Source organism: Populus nigra, chromosome 18, assembly GCF_951802175.1.
Source record: "Populus nigra chromosome 18, ddPopNigr1.1, whole genome shotgun sequence".
In the NCBI taxonomy this organism is placed as follows: domain Eukaryota; kingdom Viridiplantae; phylum Streptophyta; class Magnoliopsida; order Malpighiales; family Salicaceae; genus Populus; species Populus nigra.
In genome coordinates this window covers 10468659-10490217 of record NC_084869.1, presented here as the reverse complement: position 1 = coordinate 10490217, position 21559 = coordinate 10468659, and the positions used below count along the sequence as shown (strand labels likewise).

The window sequence follows — 21559 nt, the reverse complement described above, 5'->3', positions numbered from 1 at the left end:
GTGATATGTTTTTTTTAATTTGATCCTCATTTTTTTAATAGTTTTTTTTTGTCTTTTTGTTAAATTAAATTTTCTTTTCAATTTCATCCTTCAATAAAAAAGGTTATTTGTCTTATAATTTATTTTTTATTTCAATTTAGATCCTCATTTTTTTAAGGATCTTTATGTATAATTGATTATTTTTTAATTTTATCATTCAACATTTGATTAGTTAAAAATTGAGCTTTGTAGGTTTTTCAAATGAGATGTTTTCGGTCTAATGACCTGAGTAACGAGAAATGTGATCTTGACTATGACATCATTGGATCCATTATGAGCATTATGAGCGTTCAATGGGTCTATTTTAAGGCTTAAAACAAAATGGATCCAAGAGAAGTTAAATAAGCTTTGTTAAGATATTTAAGTTAAAAAGGTTCAAATATATTAGTTTGAACCTTTGTCTACTTTTCAGATAATATATAAAGCTATAAGAAGATTTTGGATGCAATTTTAATTAAGTTGGAAACTAAACATTTGTACCTTTCCAATAATATATTTTAGGCCCGCTAATTCATTCGAACAAGAAAGAACGAAGTGTTTGATGTTGAGCCTAGAATCTATCAACAAAGTGTGAAAATGAAAATAACATTGTTTCTCTAAGAGTTATGGATTCCATTTACTATAAGAAATCTTTAATGTTATTGGAAACTTATGTGGCAGCCTTTAGATTACTAAATTTACAAAGATTCATATCAAATAAGAAGAATTAATTGGTTAGAAATTAATTATTATTTTACAAGGTATTAGACTTTTGTTCATTAAGGATTCTTCAACAATTATTTCTTTTTGATATTTTTCACTATCATTTGCACACAAATGGTGAAAAAATAATCTTAGACAATTTTTTATTTATTTTTATTATTTTAAACCTTATTTTAATTAATTTGGACTTTATTTAAAATAGGTGCATGTCTGACCTATTAGTTTTAGGGTTTACATATAAATACACTTTTATAATGATTTTTATTAGTTGATGAATTATCTACAAGTTGTCGCATATTGTGTACTTATTTTTCATTGTATAGTTAAGTAATTCTCATACTGAATTATTGATTTAACTTACAAACTATTTGAATAATTGATCAACTTCATTATGATTTATATTTTTCGTTCACGTCTTGTTATAGGTATAGGATGAGGGTAATCAATTACATATATAACTTTGATTTTTCAAGGCAAGATTTTTGTTAGGTCAAGATGCAATTTTTCTTCAAAACCTCAAATTAGTAATCTAAGAGAAAATTCCACATCAGTTATTTAAAAAGTTAACATTTTTTTTTGACTTCATCATTCGCCATTATAAGCCTTTTGTAAAAAAAAAAAGGCTTTGGGATTTTCTTCGCTTTCTTTTCTACCGAGTTTTCTCAATCTTATTACTTAAGTCACGGGTTTGGCGGTTACCCGGGTTAGCTTGAATCTTTTTATGAGATCATTTTTTTTAATTTTAATATTTTCTTGGTTTTGTCCTTCAAAATTCAATTCTATATGAAATTAATATTCATTGTTTTTCCTATGTTGGATATTTTTTTCTTGGTTATCCCTTTAGCATGATCTCAGTCACAGAGTTTAATTGTCTTAACTAGTTTTGATTTTTTTAGGTCCTTTTTATTTGTTGATTATTTTTTTCAATCTCACACTTCTATATTTGATTTGTTGGAAATTATGTTTTGTAATTTTTTTCATTTTACTTTCCATTAGATTGTCCCACCTTTATTACTTGAGTTACAAATTTACTCGAGTCGGTTTGTTTTTATTATTATTTTTACTCAATTTCATCATTTTATATTTTATCGGTTGGAAATTGAGTTATATTTTTTTTTTCCTTTTAAAAAATGGGTCATTGCTATTTATTTATCATCTAATTAAAATAAATCAATTTATTTGACCCAATAAGATGTATTACCTAAGTGACAAATATTTTTTTCTTCTTAAAAAGGGGCGTATAATGCTTTAAACATTATTATTATTATTATTATTATTTTATGGAATATGGAGCGCTGGTCCATGGATCTAGGATCTAGTAACTACTGGAAAAGCGCAATTGTACTCACAATATCTATGATAATTTATTTGATGAAATTCTTCAAAATTACACCACATATTTTATGAAAATAAAATAATACTTATATTATATCCGTTAAATTAGAGGTCGTTAAAAATTAAACTTTGATTTAAAAAGAAGAAGCTAGTTCTATGATTTTTCTCATAAGTATATGAATTAGAAAGTATTTTATATTTTATTTTTATGTTTTCAAAATATAGGAGAAAAAAATAAGAAGAAATTAGCTCATCTTGCCCTTATATTTTACACCTAGTCTACTATATAAATCCTTATAAGTCTAATTTCGATTTGTTCCTGAGTATAGGGTTCATTATATAATCTATCTTTATGTAAGATATTCCAATTCATAACCCATTTTTTTTTTTTAATGGAGGTAGAACACTCTATTGAAAGAAAACTCTAATCATATAAAACATGATTTTATGTATATATTTTTGTTAGTTCGGGTCGTATCGCGTGAATTTCCATTAAAGGGATTTGTCTCCATGTTTAGACGCCCTGTGTCTCTGTTCCTTTGGCTGCAAATTTCAGAGCTTTTTGCACAAATGCTGCTATTTTGGTCAATACAGTTCTACTGCATTTTGGTCCCTGGAGAGCTGATCCTTTTGCTTGGCACATCAAATTCTCTGCATATGCTCGAAAAGACTTGAATTACGGGGCCCCATTGATACAGATTGGAGGGTTGAGATTTAAGAATTTCTGGCCTTGAATTTCAAACTTTTAGTCCAGTTCAAGTAACTTTCACCATAACCATGTAGCTGTAAAGTTCTTGCATAAATATACTACACCAGCTAAGTCAAAACAGCAACATCCTCAGAACTCCCAGCTTGAAACAAGAACTAACATGTGGCAATCATTGGAGAATAATTTGTTTCAACATCCAAGCAACTGCTCAGGTTGCAGTAAATGGGAGGGCCAATTAAACCCCTAGTGAAGAGAATTAATTGCTACTCTGGATGACAATTACAGGGAAACTCTAATCCGTATCGAATAAGCCTAGCCCTACCCTGTCAATTGAACAAATTCATTAGCAATGTTAAATTACATTTGTTTTTTATATTACCCCCGGCCTTTCTTTGCCAAATGACCAGTCTTCCGCTTGTGACGACTGAAATCTGACACAAATCTGAATGTCTGGCCACAGCCTTCCTCAGCACATACATAAGGACGAGCACCTGTGTGAACCCTGATATGTTCGGTCCGGGCCCATGCCCACTTGAATGTCATCTTGCATCCCTTCCAAGGGCACTTGAGAGGGCGGTCATCTATATGGACTCGGCGATGCTGCACCAGATATTTGTGCGAGAAAAACTTCTTTCCACACCCCTTGACTGGACAAATGTTTCTTTTGTGCAGTGCAAGCTCCTGTTTCGATACAAAACTCATTCTGCACCCGTCAATGTCACACTGATATTCTGCCTCCTCGTCTTTCCTTTTAACATTCTTTCGCCCAGCTGGAGCCTTCACTGCTGTAGCATCCTTCACTTTTTTCTTGATGTTCTGCTTCTCTTTCAGCCTTGTTACCGACTGTTTTGGAGCCTTTGAGAGTCTTTTCCTGAGGCGCATGCGAGGTGGACCTCGCTCCTCTTCAGCATGTGAACCAAACTGTCTAGCATTCATATCACTTTTACCAAACCGAAGCTGAGGAGTTTCTGGCTTTATTTGCCTCTCTTGTTTCATTAATTGTGGGGTCTCTTTTTTTATCATCTTAGGGGCGCTCTGTTTCAGTTGCCGAGGAATCCCTTGTTTCATTGAAGATTTCTTCTGCTTGCTTCGAAGAACAATCCTGTCCTGCTGATCAGAACTATTCTCCAGTAAGTCATCTGAAACAGCTTCTTCCCTCTCCGCTATATTGGATTGCTTGCCTCTAGGAGTCTTCCTAAGGTGCCGATGAATATTATTCTCCCACAGATCATCAGAAACTACATCTTCACTCTCAATAGAGTTGGCCTTTTTGCGTTTTGGAATTCTTCTGTGATGCTGATGACCATCATCCTCCTGCAAATCATCTGAAGCTGCATCTTCACTCTCGACAAATTTGGCCATTTTGCTTCTAGGAATTCCTCTGTGCTGCCAATGAGTATTGTACTCAAGAGAATCATCTGAAATTACATCTTCCCTTTCAACAAATTTGGATTGCTTGCTTCTAAGAATCCTTCCATGCTGCTGATGGATATTTTCCTCCAACGAACCATCTGAAAATGCATCTTCCCTCTCAATTAATTTGGCTAGCTTGCTCCTAGAAAATCTCGGGAGCTGCTGAAATGCACTTTCATCCAATGAATCATCGGAAACCACATCATCCCTTTTAATGACCTGGGCTCGCTTGCCTCTTGATATCCTCTTGTTGTGCTGTTTAAAGCCATTCTCCAATGAATCATCTGAAATTGCACTTTCCTTTTTGATATATCTCAAAAGTTTGCTCCTAGAAACTCTCCCATGTTGCCAACGAGAACTCTCCTCTGGTGAATCATCTGAATTTGCATCTTCCCTCTCTGTATATTTTGCTAGTGTGCTTCTTGGAGCTCTCCCATGCCACTGATCACTGTTATCGCCCAGTGAGTCATCAGAAGCTACACATCGTCTCTCAGAACATTTGGCTTGGTCGCTTCTATGAACTCTCCTAAGCTGCTTTCGAAACTTGTTCTCCACTGAAGCATAAGAAACTGTATTTTCCCTCTTGATAGATTTGGCTTGCTTGCTTCTACGCATTCTCCTATACTGCTGACGAACATGTTCAGCTAATGGATCATCTGAAACTGCATCATCACTCTCAACAGATTTGGCCCATTTGCGTCTGTAGCTCGCATGCTGCTGATTGCTATCCTCTACTAGATCATATGAAATCTCTCTCTCAATGTCTTCAGTGTTTTTCCTATTGTGAATTCTCATATGCTGCCTATGAGAATTATCCCCCACCGAGTCTTCTGAATCTGCTTCTTCTGCTTCCAGACACTTAACTTTCTTAACAGTCCCGCTCCCTGCTATTATTTTCCTCTTCCTCCCAGATTTTCTACTGGTTTCATTTTTGTGGATGGTTTGTGGTTTTTTCTCAAGCTTTTCATCAGGAGTTGCCAAAGCATGGAAGCTTCTTTCTTGTTCTTGTTCTTGATTTTGATATACAAAATCCCTTTTCACTAGAAAGGGATGAACTTGATTTGACATCCAAACTTTTCCACACCATTTCCCTGCCACAACTTTTTTTGGCTTCCCAGATCTCCTTCCATAAACCTTCAATTTTGGGGGTGAACTAACTGGAGAAGCACGACCAAAGGCATTGTATATAACAGAATTGTATGGCATCTGCTTACTATAAAGAGGAGATCTGCTGAGGTTGGCACTGTAAAAAAGATTGATCCCCAACTTTACAGCCCAGTCCCCATTGCCTGGTATGGCTTCCTCAGTATCCAAAGCTGACTGGATCCTCTCCTCATCCTCTTTGGCAGCATCTCTGAAAGTAATGTCATTCCATAGATGATCAATTCCCAATTCTTCTGACACTGACTTTGCTTCTGCTTCAATCCTGGGATACTCTGTAAATGTTGCACAAAAATCCATGAATTCAAGTAAACAGACGAATAATATGTGACTTCTTGCTACAACTATTGATATAATTTAAAGAGATGAAGGACTTGAACATAAATATACCAATCTGATGAAAAAGCTTTGGTGGGTAGAGTTGCCATATTAATCAATGTCACACATAGGTTACACATTTACTAAAACTTTCTCCAGCTTAAGTGACATTTTTCACAATTAAAGTGAAGGCTTCTAGAGAGTTGATCTGTGTAATATAGAGGACAATAATGCAATTTTCTTACTGCACCAGTGATAGGGACAAAATAATACCACGAAGCAGCAACTCCCTTTTCATCCATGGTACACTGTTCCTTCTCTTAAAAACACAATCTCCACGATCACGTTCTCTTCATAAATGGGGATCTTGTTGTGTAGCAACCAGGATGATTGAAAAGGAGGATAGGGCTTCAGGGGGTATGAAGTGCACACAGATGAGAGGAAAATTCTTGCCTTGATAACTTTTTTTGGCAAGTGGGAAGTGCCGTATCATAAACTGATTAAAAGCTCCACTTATTATTCTGATCTAAGCAATATTTTGTTTATTTTTTCCTAAATTAAGGATTTTGCAGATTCCCTGTCTTGTAAATAAGCTTCTTGTTTTTTATGTATTGCACCTCTTGGTGCTCTTTCTAAATTTTTTTGCTTATAATGGAGATAATAGTTCACTTAGTGTTAATCAAGACCAATTGCAGTGGGTTAAAATGGTATATGAGACTCTAAAGTCTAAACCATTATGAACTGGTACAAAGTATGGGTTCACTTAAAACAGAAAAGCAAAACAAAACAGGTGCACATTTCCCCATTCCAGGGTCACTCTTGCCACTTGAAGGTTGCAAACCAGCCTACTGCAAGTGTGCTGGTATGACCACACTCAATTATCTCATGATCTCTACATTTGTACTTTTACCATGCACCACTAAAAATAATAATAATAAAAAAAACCCAACAACAACAAGAAGTTTATTAAATTTGATTTTGAAACAACAAACATAAATAAAAAAGAGGGAAGGTAGAAAGAGAAGGTAGTGCTCATTCCATGAATGAAGAACTTCTATGGCCTCAACTACACAAAAATAGAAAAAGAAAGACACACCTGGATGACAAAGAAGGAATATATGTACTCCACCCATTTGACGAAGTTGTTGTTCTATTTCTACAGCATGCTCAAGACAGAACACGTGCAAGCACGAAGAGTCTCTATCAGATCTTTGGGTAAATGGCATATCTGGATTCTCTATTGTTACAGTAGGCCTGTTAAACTTTGTGTTTTCAGTATCATGGACAATTGGGGAACAATTTAAAGACATGTGTGGTATTGAAACCGGATCTCTGTATCTACCATCCAAACCATTTGATTCAATGCAAGCAGGGTTATTGGCTGGGAAGCCAAAAGAACATCCAAGTCTATCATCACTTCTATCCATGTAATTATCAGGCCTATCTCCATGTTCTGGATACATATCAATAGCTTTGAAAGGAACATCACCCCACTGATCATTTTTTGATGGAGATAGAGGGTGACCACCAGTTTCAGTATCATAGTACTTCTGCTTGTAAGAGGGGAAAGCAGAACTCTGACCCTGATATTTGCTTTCTAATGAACAGTTTGTGAAGTTAGTTTCATCATGGCAAGATAGACCTGCTTCAACCTGATCATCCTCAGAATCAGACGAATTTCCATAATTCAAAGCTAATAGGCCAAGAGCAGAAGACTCCATCTGTTTTGCAGAACTGGAAGCCGCTTCAACACTTTGATCTGCCATCTGAATTTGGTAATTAAGAGATTGAACAGGGACATCATATAAACCAGCCACGGTATTCTTTCTCACCCATCCTGTTTTAAAGTAAAAGATATCCATATTGAAAACTGGCATCCATAAGAAGGAAATCCGGAAGCCAGAAAGGAAAGCGCAAACAAAGACATACAATATGCAGGTTAAATATAATATGTAGCTGGTTTAAGAATTGTGTTGATATAGAATGAATTTTGGCAGCAGCATATGCAATTTGATCTAAAATAGGTCCAGCACACCAATATTTCCCCTGAGAAGATTATAATAGCATGCAGCAGATTTTTTATTTTCATTGACTCATCATTGTCTGACTAATCCAAAGATCTTTCATTGTCCATTTCAAGTTGAAAAGAGATAATCCAGGGAAAGTATTGTATAAATAGAACTGCCATCTATTCCAGATAACTTGTGAACATGACCACTTTTTTTTCTGAAAAAATCACACAAACATGAAAAGGGACTTTCCATATTAACGCACCGCATCTGTTCTGTAATGTATTGGCCCCAAGCATTTTCATATTTATTTCCCTCCAAAAATTAAATATGTTCTTTCCCAGTGATCCCTTTCCTAATCTCTATGAATGTCAACAAATACCATTGCATCAAAAACAGCAATTCTGACTACTAACCGAAATAACCACAGAAAAAGATTTGCAACGGATTGAGGTATAATTGAATTTAAATCAACCTGCCTAAATCCTTGCTCCTAATAAGGTCAGGTCTTAGCAGGAGGCTTCAACATTGGTATACTGATGCTAAGGGTCTATATTAGGCAATCCAAACAATGCGTCATCATGCAATTAAACACATGGTTGGGACTTGACTTTGACTACTACATTATCGTGTAATAGAGGCAAGTAACATAAGAGGTAGAGTTTCCATTAAACATACTCATTGAGGAATTCTGCTCCGGAACATTTGCAATCCCACCAGCAACAGTAAAAACATCCCTAGTTACTCCAGAACCAACGACCCAATCATTAAAGAAACTACAATCAGCTGACATGAGGTATCTAGAAGCTGCCTCTTTTGGTTGAATGATGGCAAGACAATCAAAGCTCAAAATTCCACATGTGACGCATGAAAACAGTCTCTGATCTGACAGCTTATCACCATGAATGGGGATACCTCTTTCAGTACTCATGTTCATACTCTGTGTGCATTCATTTCCGTTTATTGTGGAGAACCTATTCCTTTCACACAAAGAAGCAAACTTCGCTTTCACTGAAAAGAAGCCTTTCACTTGATTAATTTCCTGGTTCTCATCCATCAAGATGTCATCAGAACCTGAGCTTTTTGAGGATTTCATAAAATCCTTCTGGCTGCTTAATCCAAGGGTGGGGTTATCTCTTAGCTGGGATCCAACTCGTAAGTTTGAACAAACAGAAATGTCTGAAGAACTTCGTGGAAGAAGCACCACTGAAGATCCTTTTCCAAGAATATGAAGCAGGTCATTATTCTGCATCATATTCTTCACAAATTGCTCTTTAACCAGTGTTTCTCCTTCACCCTTTTGCTTATCTTTCAGTCTTGAACTCCGTGGTTTAGCACTGATGTTCACAGGTATTCTGGAAGGTAGAAAATGATAAATATGAGGATTCTCTAATCATAATGAATATTCCATCTGGACTAAACTGTAGCATCCTAACATAGAATGTCAATAGACCAGTTCGCATGCAAGAGAAACTCACCTCGGAATAAAAGTACATAATAGAGTTGGATCAACTTAAATTATGAATTACTAAATAATGAGGAGACAATATGAAAATCTTTCATAAAGTAAAATTCAAGTTAGATTTCCTATGAACTTCCCAGCAGTGTGATGTTGAAGATCTCAAATAAGTTTCAAGAACAGTAGATATAAAATAATGAAATGAATCTATGTTATGGATACAGCACAAAGTTATTCAAAAACTACAGAGAGTCTGAGTTCGAATTAATCCAAATTAAGAAGGCACAATGCCTCCAAATAGTCCACAGGCAAGGTATTGATGAGAATTGTACTGCCAGTACAACAATCAAAAGGGAATGTTGCAGTTGTTCAATCAGGATACCTTGTACAAAATTCAAGAGCAAGATCATAAAGTAACTGGAAATGAGACACCATAGGAGGGTAATTGATTGAAGCTCTTCGAATAGCAGCATCTTTAGCAACCGTCAACCATTCAGGTGTAGCAATATTGGCTGCCTCCCCACAGTTGAATCCTGGATGTCAAAAATAACAGATGAAGCAAGTGCTTGCAAAAATCAACAAAAGTAACAATATAATCACTGTCCCAAAGAAAGATACTAAAGTGAAATACAAGGGGAACTTACCATGACTGAACCCTGAATGATAGGCTCTTGGGAAAGTGACCACAAACTCCCCGGCATTTTGAACTAACCTGATTTGGAGCAACCAGAAGCATTACAAATACAGAGATAAAAATCATGCCACATGCAAAACATTAAAGGCTCTATGCAAGTACTATGGTTCGTTCTTTAGGCAGTGAAGAGAAAAGTTGAGATGAAATCCCAGGTCCCTAAAAGATCAGAATTCTCTTTCCCAGCACTTCAACTCAATTGTCAATCATACTGGACTACTAAACAATCAATTACATTTAACAAAGTCTAAGAAATAGCATCATAAATTTAAAGTTTATATGTAAATGGGTGACCCATATAATGAAATTTTAGTAAGTTATTAGAAAGCTAAAGGAGTGGAACGGGGCAAGGATTCAGAGGGTACCTGCAGCATGGCACACCTGCACTGATAAATACTTCAGGTGACATTACTGTCGTCTTCTCACCGAGAACAGCAAATGTAACTGATGTGAAAATGAAGCTCAGTACTAATGAATCCTCAAAAATAAAGACACTCGGTACTAATGAATCCTCAAAAATAAAGACACTCAGTACTAATGAATCCTCACAGCAGCAGTCATTAAAACATTACAACAGTTTCTTTTTTTTTTGAGAAAAAAAAAACAGCAGGATAATCAAAGATGTTAACAGAAATAGTCTCATCAATTAATCTGTATCCCAAATAAAGTGCCTTTTCATCAAACACGAATCCAACATCTTCTAAGTGATGTATGAAAGTAGTGCTGGGAAGTCACAAAAGCAACCATTCTCATAAGGAAGAAAAATTGTGCTCCATTTTCTATCTTACTGCACCATCAAACCTCAGAGCTCTTGAAGCAGGTTGGATGCACAAATTAAAATCAACCCAGACCAATCAACCACTGCCATTATTGCAAAGAGTATAGTTCCATTGTCTATCTTAATAACTTGCTTCAATTGCTCAAACATTCCCAGTTCTTACAATTGTCAAAACATATTGTCGGATATAAATAAGCATAACAGCTAATCCTTGCTACATACCTACAATATTCTTCCGTCTAACTAGATTCTACAAAAATTCACACAGGCATGTAAAAAATAAACACAAAACTAACAATGCATTCAAAGCAAGGAAATAAAAATCCCAAAAACAGGGGAGTCTTTTTACTAATAGCTCCAATATTGAATGTACTATTAAGAAAAAGAAATGAACTCACCAAGAGGATTATTCTCTCCACCATACCCATGAACCCTAACAACTTCCTCAAATGCGACAGCAGCCTCTCTAGGCACACCATACCAAGTCTTCCCAGCACCCATATGCATATAATTCAAGCTATGCAAATCATGATCCTCAACATGCCAAGCAAACCAACTAAATATCATCCCAATATAAACCATAGGCGAAGTAACCCCTGGTATTTCCTCCTTCATAAACCTCAACAGGGACCCTTTAGCCCTTGAAACACTCCTCATATTCCACTCAGTTTCCCCCACATACATTCCCTCCCCAACAACCCCTCCTTGTCCCTCCTTTTTCCTCGGCGAAAACGCAGAACCAGGCATATCATTAGCATATTCTACAGCAAAAGGCTTATCTAAAGTAGCTTTCCAATAAAGGTTTTCAATTTCTAAAGGAGAAAGACCTCCCTTCTTAGAGAACTTCTTCAAATAATTCTTCTCAAAGCTTTTAGCCTTGGTTTCAAATTCTTGAAATGTGTAGGTCTCACCGCTCTGCCACACTGGTTTTTGAACAGGGCGAGGTTTCCTGGGGCAGAATCCGATCTGCTGCTGCCGTGTGGTGAATGTGGGGGCAGAAGAGTCACCGTTACGGGCGGAGAGAGAGCGGTTGAGGTTGGAAAGAGTGGTTTTTTTAGCAGAGGGTAAGACAGGAGGGATAATTTTGCAGATTCCATATTGAGAAGCTTCTTTTTCAATTTTGAAAATGTAAGCAATTGGATCTTGGAATTCAGATAGTGTTGGACGGTATTCAGGTGCTAAAGGTAAGTTCTTTAGCCATTGACATACTTCTGTACTTGTTGGTGGTTGTGGTGGTTCTGGACTTAACCCACTTGGAGCCGCCATTAAAGACAAAATAAGAGGAAAAAAAATGGTGGGTTTTTCTTGGTTTCTCAAATGATGTCCATTGTGGGATGGACTTGGAAGAGAAAGAGAAGGGGGTGGTTAGATTCTCAGTCTGTACTTCATCTTTGTTTTAATGGTGTTTTATGTGTTTTTTTTTTCTTCTTTTGTCTTTGGGATGGGTTTTTACTTTCTTTCTTTCTTGTTTTTGTTTATGTCCTTTTTGGTATTTTAAGGGTTTTGCTCTGTTTTTGTTACCAAGTAATTTAATACAGAGAGTTGAGAAATGGAGGGGCAGAGGAGAGGGGTGGCAGTGGCAAAGCAAGAGAGTGAGAGGGAGAGAGGAAGAGGCATGCGAGTGGGCTTTTATTGTGCTTTTGGGAGTGGGGTGAGAGTGTGTGTGAACGCTACTGACTGACTTCGGGTCTCTTATTTACCGTTTGAGTGACTTTTGTTTCTGACTGGAAACTAGTTTAGGACGAACTACATTTTGATCCTGTTATTTCATCTAATCTTTCATTTCCATCCCTAAGGTTTTCTTAACCGGCTGAACGGTTTGATTCATGGCAACGGATGACTGTGGATTGATGATGGTTATGGTAGACAGCCAGATGGAATAACCCTCTTACTAGGATTGCGGCTTAAGGTAAGTTTAAAAGTGTAATTATACTTGTTTTTGTTTTTTAATGTATTTTTATTTATAAATATATTAAAATAATATTTTTTTCATTTTAAAAAATTATTTTTGATATCAACACATCAAAATAATTCAAAAATACTAAAAAAATATTAATTTTAAACAAAAAAATTAAAACTTTTAAAAACACAGATTGAACCACGTTCCGTCCCTTAAACAAACTAGTTCTAATTTATTTATTTTATTTAAATTTTTAACATATTTTTTAATTAAAAATAATCGGTACATACTTGTTATCTCTCTCTCTCCCTTCTTTCCAAAATCTTTCCATTTCACAACTAAAATGCACTTTTAATTGTTAATTAGAAATTGATTAATTAATTTTTGTTTTTTCATTAATATGACTTGAAAATCACATTTAAAATGAATTTAAAAAGAAACATGATCTTCGTTTTTTTCCCTATTGGCCTGTTCAATCAACATAGATTCTTTATATGCTTAAAAAAAAAACAATTGGTGATTTTGCTTTAATTTCAATTGTGTTCAACTAGCTTAATCTCGTTTTTTCAAGGATCTCTACTCATAAATCATTTTGTCACGAGGCCTCATGCCACTTTTATAATATGTGCTGTCTTGTTTACATTCTCGAATAAATTATCTTAAATTGTGGATTTTATAGTTTATTTCAGTTGGGATTTGTTTTATAGTTTTTTTTTTATGATTGTTCTAGTTAATTAGGATAAATCACAATCTATAATCATAGAAAGATCGATAGCTTTTTACTTTTAAAATGTATGATTTTTTCAATCAACATATTTATACATTGCAATTTTTCAAAGTCGTGTGTCAGTTAGATTGGAAAAGGAATATTAAAAGTGTAAGGCTCAAGCGGGTATTAAAACATGATTAATAAGTATATTTGAATTCAAAATAATAATAAAATTCATTGAGTTTTTTTATTAAGATTTATGTGGTATTATTCTTCGATAAAAGTACTTTAACAATGTAATATTAACTTATTTAAAACAAATTATGAATGAATATTTCAAGAATCAAATTAGAAGTCCTGATTTTCTAATATTTTTTTTAGAAAATTAGGAGTAAAAGAATGAAAATAATCAAATTATTTAGTCATAATTTTCTAACATATTTGTTAGAAAATGAACATCAAAACTACTTCAAGGCAATATTTTATCCCGAAGCTTTTTTATTGGAAATAAGTAGTCAATAGTAAAATTAATTCTATTATGCTTAATCATACATGAAAACTAATGAATCTTCCACCCATAAATAGACATTTAGGTCATATGTAGGTCTTCGAAAGAAAGATAAAAGTTGATAGCACCATTGATAAAGATAAAGCAAAGCTTGTTATTAAAGGATTTAAACAACAAAAAACTATAGACTATTTTGACACATATTCACCTATATCAATAACAACTTTCATATAGGCGTTAATAGCCATTGCAGATATTGACAAATTTAAAATACATCAAATAGATAAAAAGAATGCTTTCTTAAATGGTGACATTTATGAAGAGATTACATTGTACAACTCGAGGAGTTTGGAGTTTAAGACCAAGAAAAAAAAAGTTTTTAAGTTTGTTAAGCCATTATATAATTAAAAACAAAAATCTAAATAGTAAAATGAAAAAATTAACAATATTATATTGTCAAATGAGTTTGAAATCAATGAAGTTGATAAACATGTTTATGTAAAATACACAGATAAAAATCATGTAATTATATATCTTTATATGGATGTCATGCTAATTTTGGATGACAATGATTACATGATCAATTCTAATAAGAAAAGGTTACCTAATAAGTTTGACAAGAAAGACTTAAGTGTTAGAGATATCATACTAGAAATAAAAATAACTTAGAAAACATAATGTTTTACCTATTTTAATGATAAAAAGGGTATTAGATATAGTGTGATAAGGGTGAGTTGTGCTCTTAATGATTCTCATATCTTTCTTTTTTTTAGTTTAACGTGGGTGTCCAGGCCAGCTTACGCGCATCTCGACTAATCCCACGAGCCCTGAAGTTAACAACCATGTAAGCCTCTAGTGACCATCATATGAGCAACCACAGGGCTCGAACCTGAGACCACAGAGGGAGCAAACCTCTTGATCCCAAGTTCTTACCACTGGGCCACCACCTAGATGATTTTCATATCTTGATTTATCAAGTGGAGTATTGCAAAACACTTTTAATAAGAGATCATCTATACGAGTGAGAAATATAGTTGTTTTAATTGAAAATTATAAAAGAAAGAATTCTCTAAAGCACTTATGAAATTGAAAGTTATTTAGAACCAAAATAAACACCATCGTGAGAACCAAAGGAAAACTCTAGGTTAAAAATTATGTGACTATTATTGTCTAGGTTTACATAAAAGGTTAAGTATTTCGAGACATCGCGTTCACTAACTAGCCAAGTAAATTCGATAGTATTTTATTAAGAAAAATTCAAAACCAAAAGCTACTTACAATGATATAGTAATCCACCAAATCCATAACTCTTTATGAATCTTTAAAAAAAAATTTATATTGGTCAAACAATTTCCATTTATACAGGGGATTGTCATATTTGTTCTAAAGTATAATTATTTTGTAATCTGAAAAATTAAAAACATCTAGTTATTAAATATTATAATATTCACTCATTCCTTTTGTAAGTTTACCTACTTCATGTATTATTCTTACTTTTTTTACTTTGAAAATGATAGTTTATAAATTTAGAATTTCAATTATTATTTTTTATAAAAAAACTTGATCTATAAATAGGTTAATTAAATATTCCACAATTGAAAAATTAAAAATATCTAGTTATTAAATATCATAATATTCATTCATTCCTTTGGTAAGTTTACCTACTTCATATATTATCTTATTTTTTAATTTGAAAATGATAGTTTATAAATTTAGAATTTCAATTATTATTTTTTAAAAACAAACTTGATCTATAAATAGGTTAATTAAATATTCCACAATGTTACATATCTCAAAGATCTAAGATGGCATCTTTCAATAACAATATTTAAACATATAATTTTAATTTGCATAGATTTTCTAATGATAAACTAGATCGAGTAGAGATGGTAATGAGTAAGGTAAGTCTGTGTTTTAGACACCTACATGCAACTCAATATAACCATTACCATAACCACCACCTGTATTCAAACCACATATGGTTAGGTTAGATTAGGTGATGACTCATTAGAGACTTGATTTAATTTAATGTTTTATATTTTTTTAAAAAAATTATCTCTTTAATTTTTTTAACACCTTACAAAATCGTTGTTTGATAAATTTATGCAAAAAATCACATTTATCCATCCAATAATCTTATTTTTTATAAATAAAATTTAAAAATTAACACTACATGTTATTTAAAATATAAAATTATATATTAATGACTTGTACACTTGTATATATGAATCATTCAAGATATCTTCTATATTTGAAAATTATACATATATACTATTTAATTATGTGCTTATTATTTTTTAAATAATTTTATATCATGTATTTCAATATATATTAAAAAAAATAACAGATCATGTGTGAGTTGAATAAACCCTACTTGTATTTATCCCAGTCAAACTAGGGAAACCACCGTTTAATGAGTGATATGTTAGGTATCCCATAGTCAAATAAAATTGTCGTCCCTAAAAATCTAGCTCTTTGGACCTAATTTTCAATTATTGAGGATAGGCATCTGAGATAGTTTTATTTGCCGTCTGAACGCTCACCACCAAATTAATATTTTGGTAGAATAAACATTTTAATTTTTTATTATTACTGATTTAAATAAAACATTTCTTATGAACATCTAGCAGGACCCACATGATGTAGATGGTTCATTTGTCATATTCGTTGACTGCAGAAAATCAACGTGAGAAAGGTCCATTCCCATGACCATGCCTTTTTGTGTGTTTATTTTCGTATTTTTGCTTCCCAAAAAGATTTATCTCTTTTTATAATTAAGTTCAATAATTAAGATATATCTCTTTTTATAATTAAGTTCAATAATTAAGATAGAAAATTATCTTCTCCAAAAGCCATGAAACTATAAAGCAAAAATAAAAATAACAATAAAAAAAATAAAAACTAAAATTAATATAAACATTAATTGAGACGAGATATTTAAATTTTAAAAATATAACATAAAATCCGAGATGAATAAAAAAAATCCATTTAAATCTAATTTCACATGCCATCATAAAAATAATAATATAATAATTGAGGCGCCGCGCACCAGCTACTTTTATTTTAATTGTTTGAAATAATATATATTAGTATGAAGCATGCAAAGAAACAGCCTTTTATTTTTCCTTTCTAACAAATCGATCAACCTTTGTAGAGATGGATGATTTGAAGTTGCACTCTCCTTTTCAGCAGAGATACTGAGGAAGCAACTGTTATGCCAAACCTTGTCCAACAAACTAAACGCCATTTACTTACTAATTTATGTTTTTTTTTTATATAGGTTATTATTTATTTATTATTGGCCAATGCATAGATTTTTTTTTTTATTAATGTAGGTTGCCGGACCAGCTTGCGCGTGCTTCGATTAATTTTACGAGCTCTGAAGTTAACAATCATGTAAGTCTTTAATAGACTTTATATTAACAATTATATAGCTTGAACCAAAAACCACAAAAAAATAAAAAAATTAATTTTAAACTCTTATTACTTAACCATGCTAAAACGTAGATTTCATAATATTAGCTAGTTGCATGGTAAGTAATTATTTATTAATATTAAGCAGATTCAACAATCATGAGAGAGTGTGCCCTCCTTTTTTAAATAAATAACGTGGTATCTCGACATAAATAAATAAATATAAAATAATTCATAAAATCACCATCCAATATATTTTTGTACTACGTTAGATTAGAAGCACATGAAAAGATTGCATGTGTGAAATTAGACAGTTTGTGAAAGGAATACGAATAAGATGGGGCCTGAATTTCCAGGCAGGCAGTCACCGACCCTTCTCTTTTCTCATGCCTGCCATTAGATGAACATTTGACCTCCAAATGTGCTAGTATTAGTTTACACCAGATAATGGAAGCTCAGGTTTTTTTTTTTTTTGGGGGTCGCAGTGACTTGGGAGGAAAGAGCATATTGGGGTTAATGAAATCACTAAACTATCAGCACATCCGAAATTAGAGTCTCCTTGAAATATCACAACATACCATGAAAGAATGGAAATACATAACAAGTTTTGCCATGGGAAGTCAGCTGTCAGTGGAATCAGGACAGGCTGGAGAAGGCTCAAGAGAAACTGGACAATGGTCGCTTCCACAGAAAGCTGTTAACAATCCAAGATGAGTGGAAGAACATATGAATTTATGTACTGGAATCTGGAACAAAGGATGTTGGCAAGAACCGGGGCACGTATTCACGATGTATGAATGCTTGCAGTACCATTATCTATGGAAGTTGAAGAGACAGGCTGTTGATGGACATATATAAGCATGTACTCTCCTAAAAGCTGAAATGTTATAAATAGGCAAATGCATACAATCATGTCTGCGTGCGCGCACACACACACACATGAGAGTGTTTGAATCTGAGTGTCAGATAGAATTATTGTTTAACGAGAATGAAGCAGTTAGGTCTAATTATGATCATGCAAGAGACAGTAAGAGATCGAACCAAGACACCTGTTCGGTCAAGAGCAAAAGAGACCTTTAATGGTGGTAAGCACTTCTTTACTAACAATGCAGTCCCTGCATACTTCGAATCCGCAAGGGACCACCGAACACGATAATTTCCGAATGGTGAAATGGAAAGAGCACGCATCAATATCTGCATGATTCAACAAAAACGAATATTTTCAGGTTATGATAACGATAGAAATTTGAGCTTATACTCCTCACTTGCAGTAGAATCACATGAAATTGTTGTTTATAAGAAGTCCAATATATAGTAACAATATTAACCAATGAGTTACAATTTCTAGATCAGAAAGCATGTTAATTGTTCATCACAGATTCAGCGTTAACTTTTGTTTGATCCATCAAATGTAATATAACTTTCGGAATATCACCAACCAATATATAACTGAGACGTCCTGCTGCAAGGTTGATAAGGATAATTTTCTGAAGTAGCAGGCCAATTTCTTATGCGCATGTTATCACAGAATCAACTGTTCTTCTAAGCTTGAAAACTCCAGAAATGACATGAGTTACCTTACTTTGATTTAGTTGATATGACATGTCAACTTGTAAATCAATCAAAACTATAAAAAACTATAGTTTGGCTGCTGCATTTCAAATAATTGTTGGGCTGCTGCATTTCTCTTGCTTTGATTCAGCATAAAAAATATTTTTATATATCAATCAAGATTAAAATTCTTTCAAAGGTAAAGAAGAGAGTATACTTCTTCAACTAAGATGCTAGTCCATTGGAATTGACTCTGCTGCAGTAGTCAATGTCTTGTCAGAAACCTAACCCTATGTCTGCTACTGGTTGGTTGCCATCAGAATCATTTCCAGGTGATGAAGGAGAAGGCTCATGTTTATTTCTCCTACCGCAACAACATGTAATATATCAATATTCAATCATGAAGCAAGAACAATATGATAATGAAAAGTCTTGGTCAACTTAAAAATATTCATGGACTAATCTTCCAAGCAGCTAAACAAGTAGACATCGTACAGGAATTTGGATTGATGAAGATAACATAAATGCTTGAGTCATCACTCAGAAATTAGATAGATTATAAGGAAATGAGGGTAGAGATCATTATACAGTTTCCTGGAAGTTGAAAGAGCAAGGGGTTGTGGTTTTTATTTTTTGCTGTAGGATTTAAAAATGGACAGTTGGTTGGCAAGTTGTGTATTAATTAAATATTATAAGGAAATCCTCAGGAAAAAAGAAAAAAAAACTATTACAATGACTTGTTCCTGACAGATATAAGACAGGGATCTGAAGTTCCATTTCCCAACTTCACTTGATTTCATAAACAAAATGTATCCTCCAGTAAGTGACCAGCCAAGATATCCAGTAGATGTTCATCAAGGCCCAATCCTTGTTTCAGGAGCTCCTACTCCCAATCCTATATACACTTATGCTCTACATATGGCCGTGGGGCATGCTCCTGGTGTGGCAAGGAAGTGGTCTACTGGTCTCTGCCATTGCTGTGATGATCCTGCAAATTGTGAGCATGTGAAAACTTTAACTACAAACACAACTTTTTTCTAGCTAAGACGATCAATTACTCTCACTTGTATTTTTTTCTTTAGTTAATAACTTGCATTTTAATTCATTTTATTAGGTTTGATCACTTGCCTTTGTCCTTGCATCACATTTGGACAGATTGCCGAAATTGTGAATAGGGGATCTACAAGTAAGCCAAGAAAATCAATCAGCTGGTTTTAATTCTTCAAATATTTTCATTTTTTCTCTCTTTCTGTTGTAATATCATTCATCTCATAAACTACATGTTTACTGGGAGGAATTGCAGCTTGTTTTATTAGTGGAGCAGTATATGCGCTATTGTTGGGTTTTGCATGCTTGTACTCCTGTTGCTATCGCTCAAAATTGAGGGGCCAATATGACTTGGAGGAGGCCCCTTGTGTGGATTGCCTGGTGCACTTCTGCTGTGAGACTTGCGCGTTGAGTCAAGAGTATAGAGAGCTCAAGAATCGTGGATTTGATATGGGGATAGGTACTATGTTCATACCTGTTCAGATATTTACAGGCTTTCTGTTTCATCAACCTTTCAAAAACTAGGAGCATATAAACTTGACTGGAAAACTCTTGCCCTAATTAGCCCTTCCTTCCATCCTGGCCATATGCAAGAAATATTGAGTCCCAGGTCACATTGGAATGTTCTGACCTTTAGTTTACGATAGCCCAGAGCTACCAGTTGTTCACCAACAGAGTGTTGGATAGCAAAATGCTGAATACGTGAAATGATATTTTAGCTGATGATAAACTTGGTCTACATTTACTGGTGTTTGTGTTCATAAACGTCACCAGTTAAGTTTTTCGAGAGAATTATACAAATTAAGCCCTCGTTTAGGTATCCTGAAAGGCATGGATGCACGCATCTGCATTTTTTTACTCATTGGCTTTCTGGTTTTCTTTCATTAAATCTGATCTTGAGTTTCTTTGTTGGATGGAAATTATGGGACCAAAATGAAGGCTGGGAAGCCAATATGGCTAGATTTCAACAGCGTGGAATCACAACAGCTCCAATTGCGCCCCCAGGCATGACAAGATGACAGAGACCCTCCAGTTCAGTTCAGTTCTGTTTTTTTCTCCCACAGCAACAGCTGATGCCAATGCTGCTGCCTATCTTCTTCTGCTATCGCGCTTGTTCTTGCAACATTTATGTCTTGTATATCGGTTTGCTTATTTGGGCTCTAGAGTGTTTACTTGCATATATCATTTTCATATTGGCTACAAGAATTGTGAAAGTTGTGTCATCATATTATCCAGGAAAGGAAAATCTCCCATGATAAAGCTGGTGATTGGTCTACAGCGAGTGCATAGAAATTAGCAAGTGTTTATGATCATGGATCAACCAAATAATTCTCTACAAAATCTTCAATTTAACTAGATTCACCTAATAATTCCCGAATTTCTCAATTGATTAAGAACAAGAACACAAACTAGGATGATAAGGGTCAAATGAAGTTGTAAGAACAAAAATAAAGATTGACAGAGGCTGAAGCTAAGAGTCGACATTGATCCCAACCAATGAAGAAGACATTTTTGTAATATCTGGCACGGCTTACTTCTGGTGAAAAGCTCCTTCACTGAAAATGCTTAGCATGCCTTACCCAATCCAATCAATTAAGCTCCTTCTTTCTGTTTTTTTTTTATGCAGGCTCATTTTCTTCATCTTGGCTTCGCGACGCTCTCTCTTCACTCCTTTAGCTTTACCAGGCAGTGCCATCTATCCGATTTAAAGAAATAAAATCATTCACGTCACAAAACTTGAAAGAAACAAAGATTCCAAATAGAGATGTAATTTAGAACTAAAACACGGCTGCTACACCTGGGCAAATGAGGCTAC

At 34.1% G+C, this 21559-nt stretch overlaps 2 protein-coding genes across 2 annotated transcripts; one reads left to right on the top strand and one right to left on the bottom strand.

Moving 5' to 3' along the window:
- Positions 1-2928: 2928 nt before the first annotated feature.
- LOC133678477 (lysine-specific demethylase REF6-like) lies at positions 2929-12250 on the bottom strand. Its single transcript, XM_062100782.1, has 7 exons — positions 11013-12250; positions 10202-10280; positions 9790-9857; positions 9528-9678; positions 8365-9041; positions 6774-7514; positions 2929-5634 (listed from the first exon to the last, which is right to left on the bottom strand). The coding sequence occupies exons 1-7, from the start codon at positions 11878-11880 to the stop codon at positions 3161-3163; spliced, it is 5058 nt and encodes a 1685-aa protein (XP_061956766.1). The 5' UTR covers positions 11881-12250; the 3' UTR covers positions 2929-3160.
- A 7197-nt stretch (positions 12251-19447) lies between these two features.
- LOC133678932 (protein PLANT CADMIUM RESISTANCE 2-like) lies at positions 19448-21019 on the top strand. The gene is made up of 4 exons (XM_062101454.1): positions 19448-19693; positions 19811-19882; positions 20000-20203; positions 20683-21019. The coding sequence occupies exons 1-4, from the start codon at positions 19504-19506 to the stop codon at positions 20760-20762; spliced, it is 546 nt and encodes a 181-aa protein (XP_061957438.1). The 5' UTR covers positions 19448-19503; the 3' UTR covers positions 20763-21019.
- Positions 21020-21559: the final 540 nt, after the last annotated feature.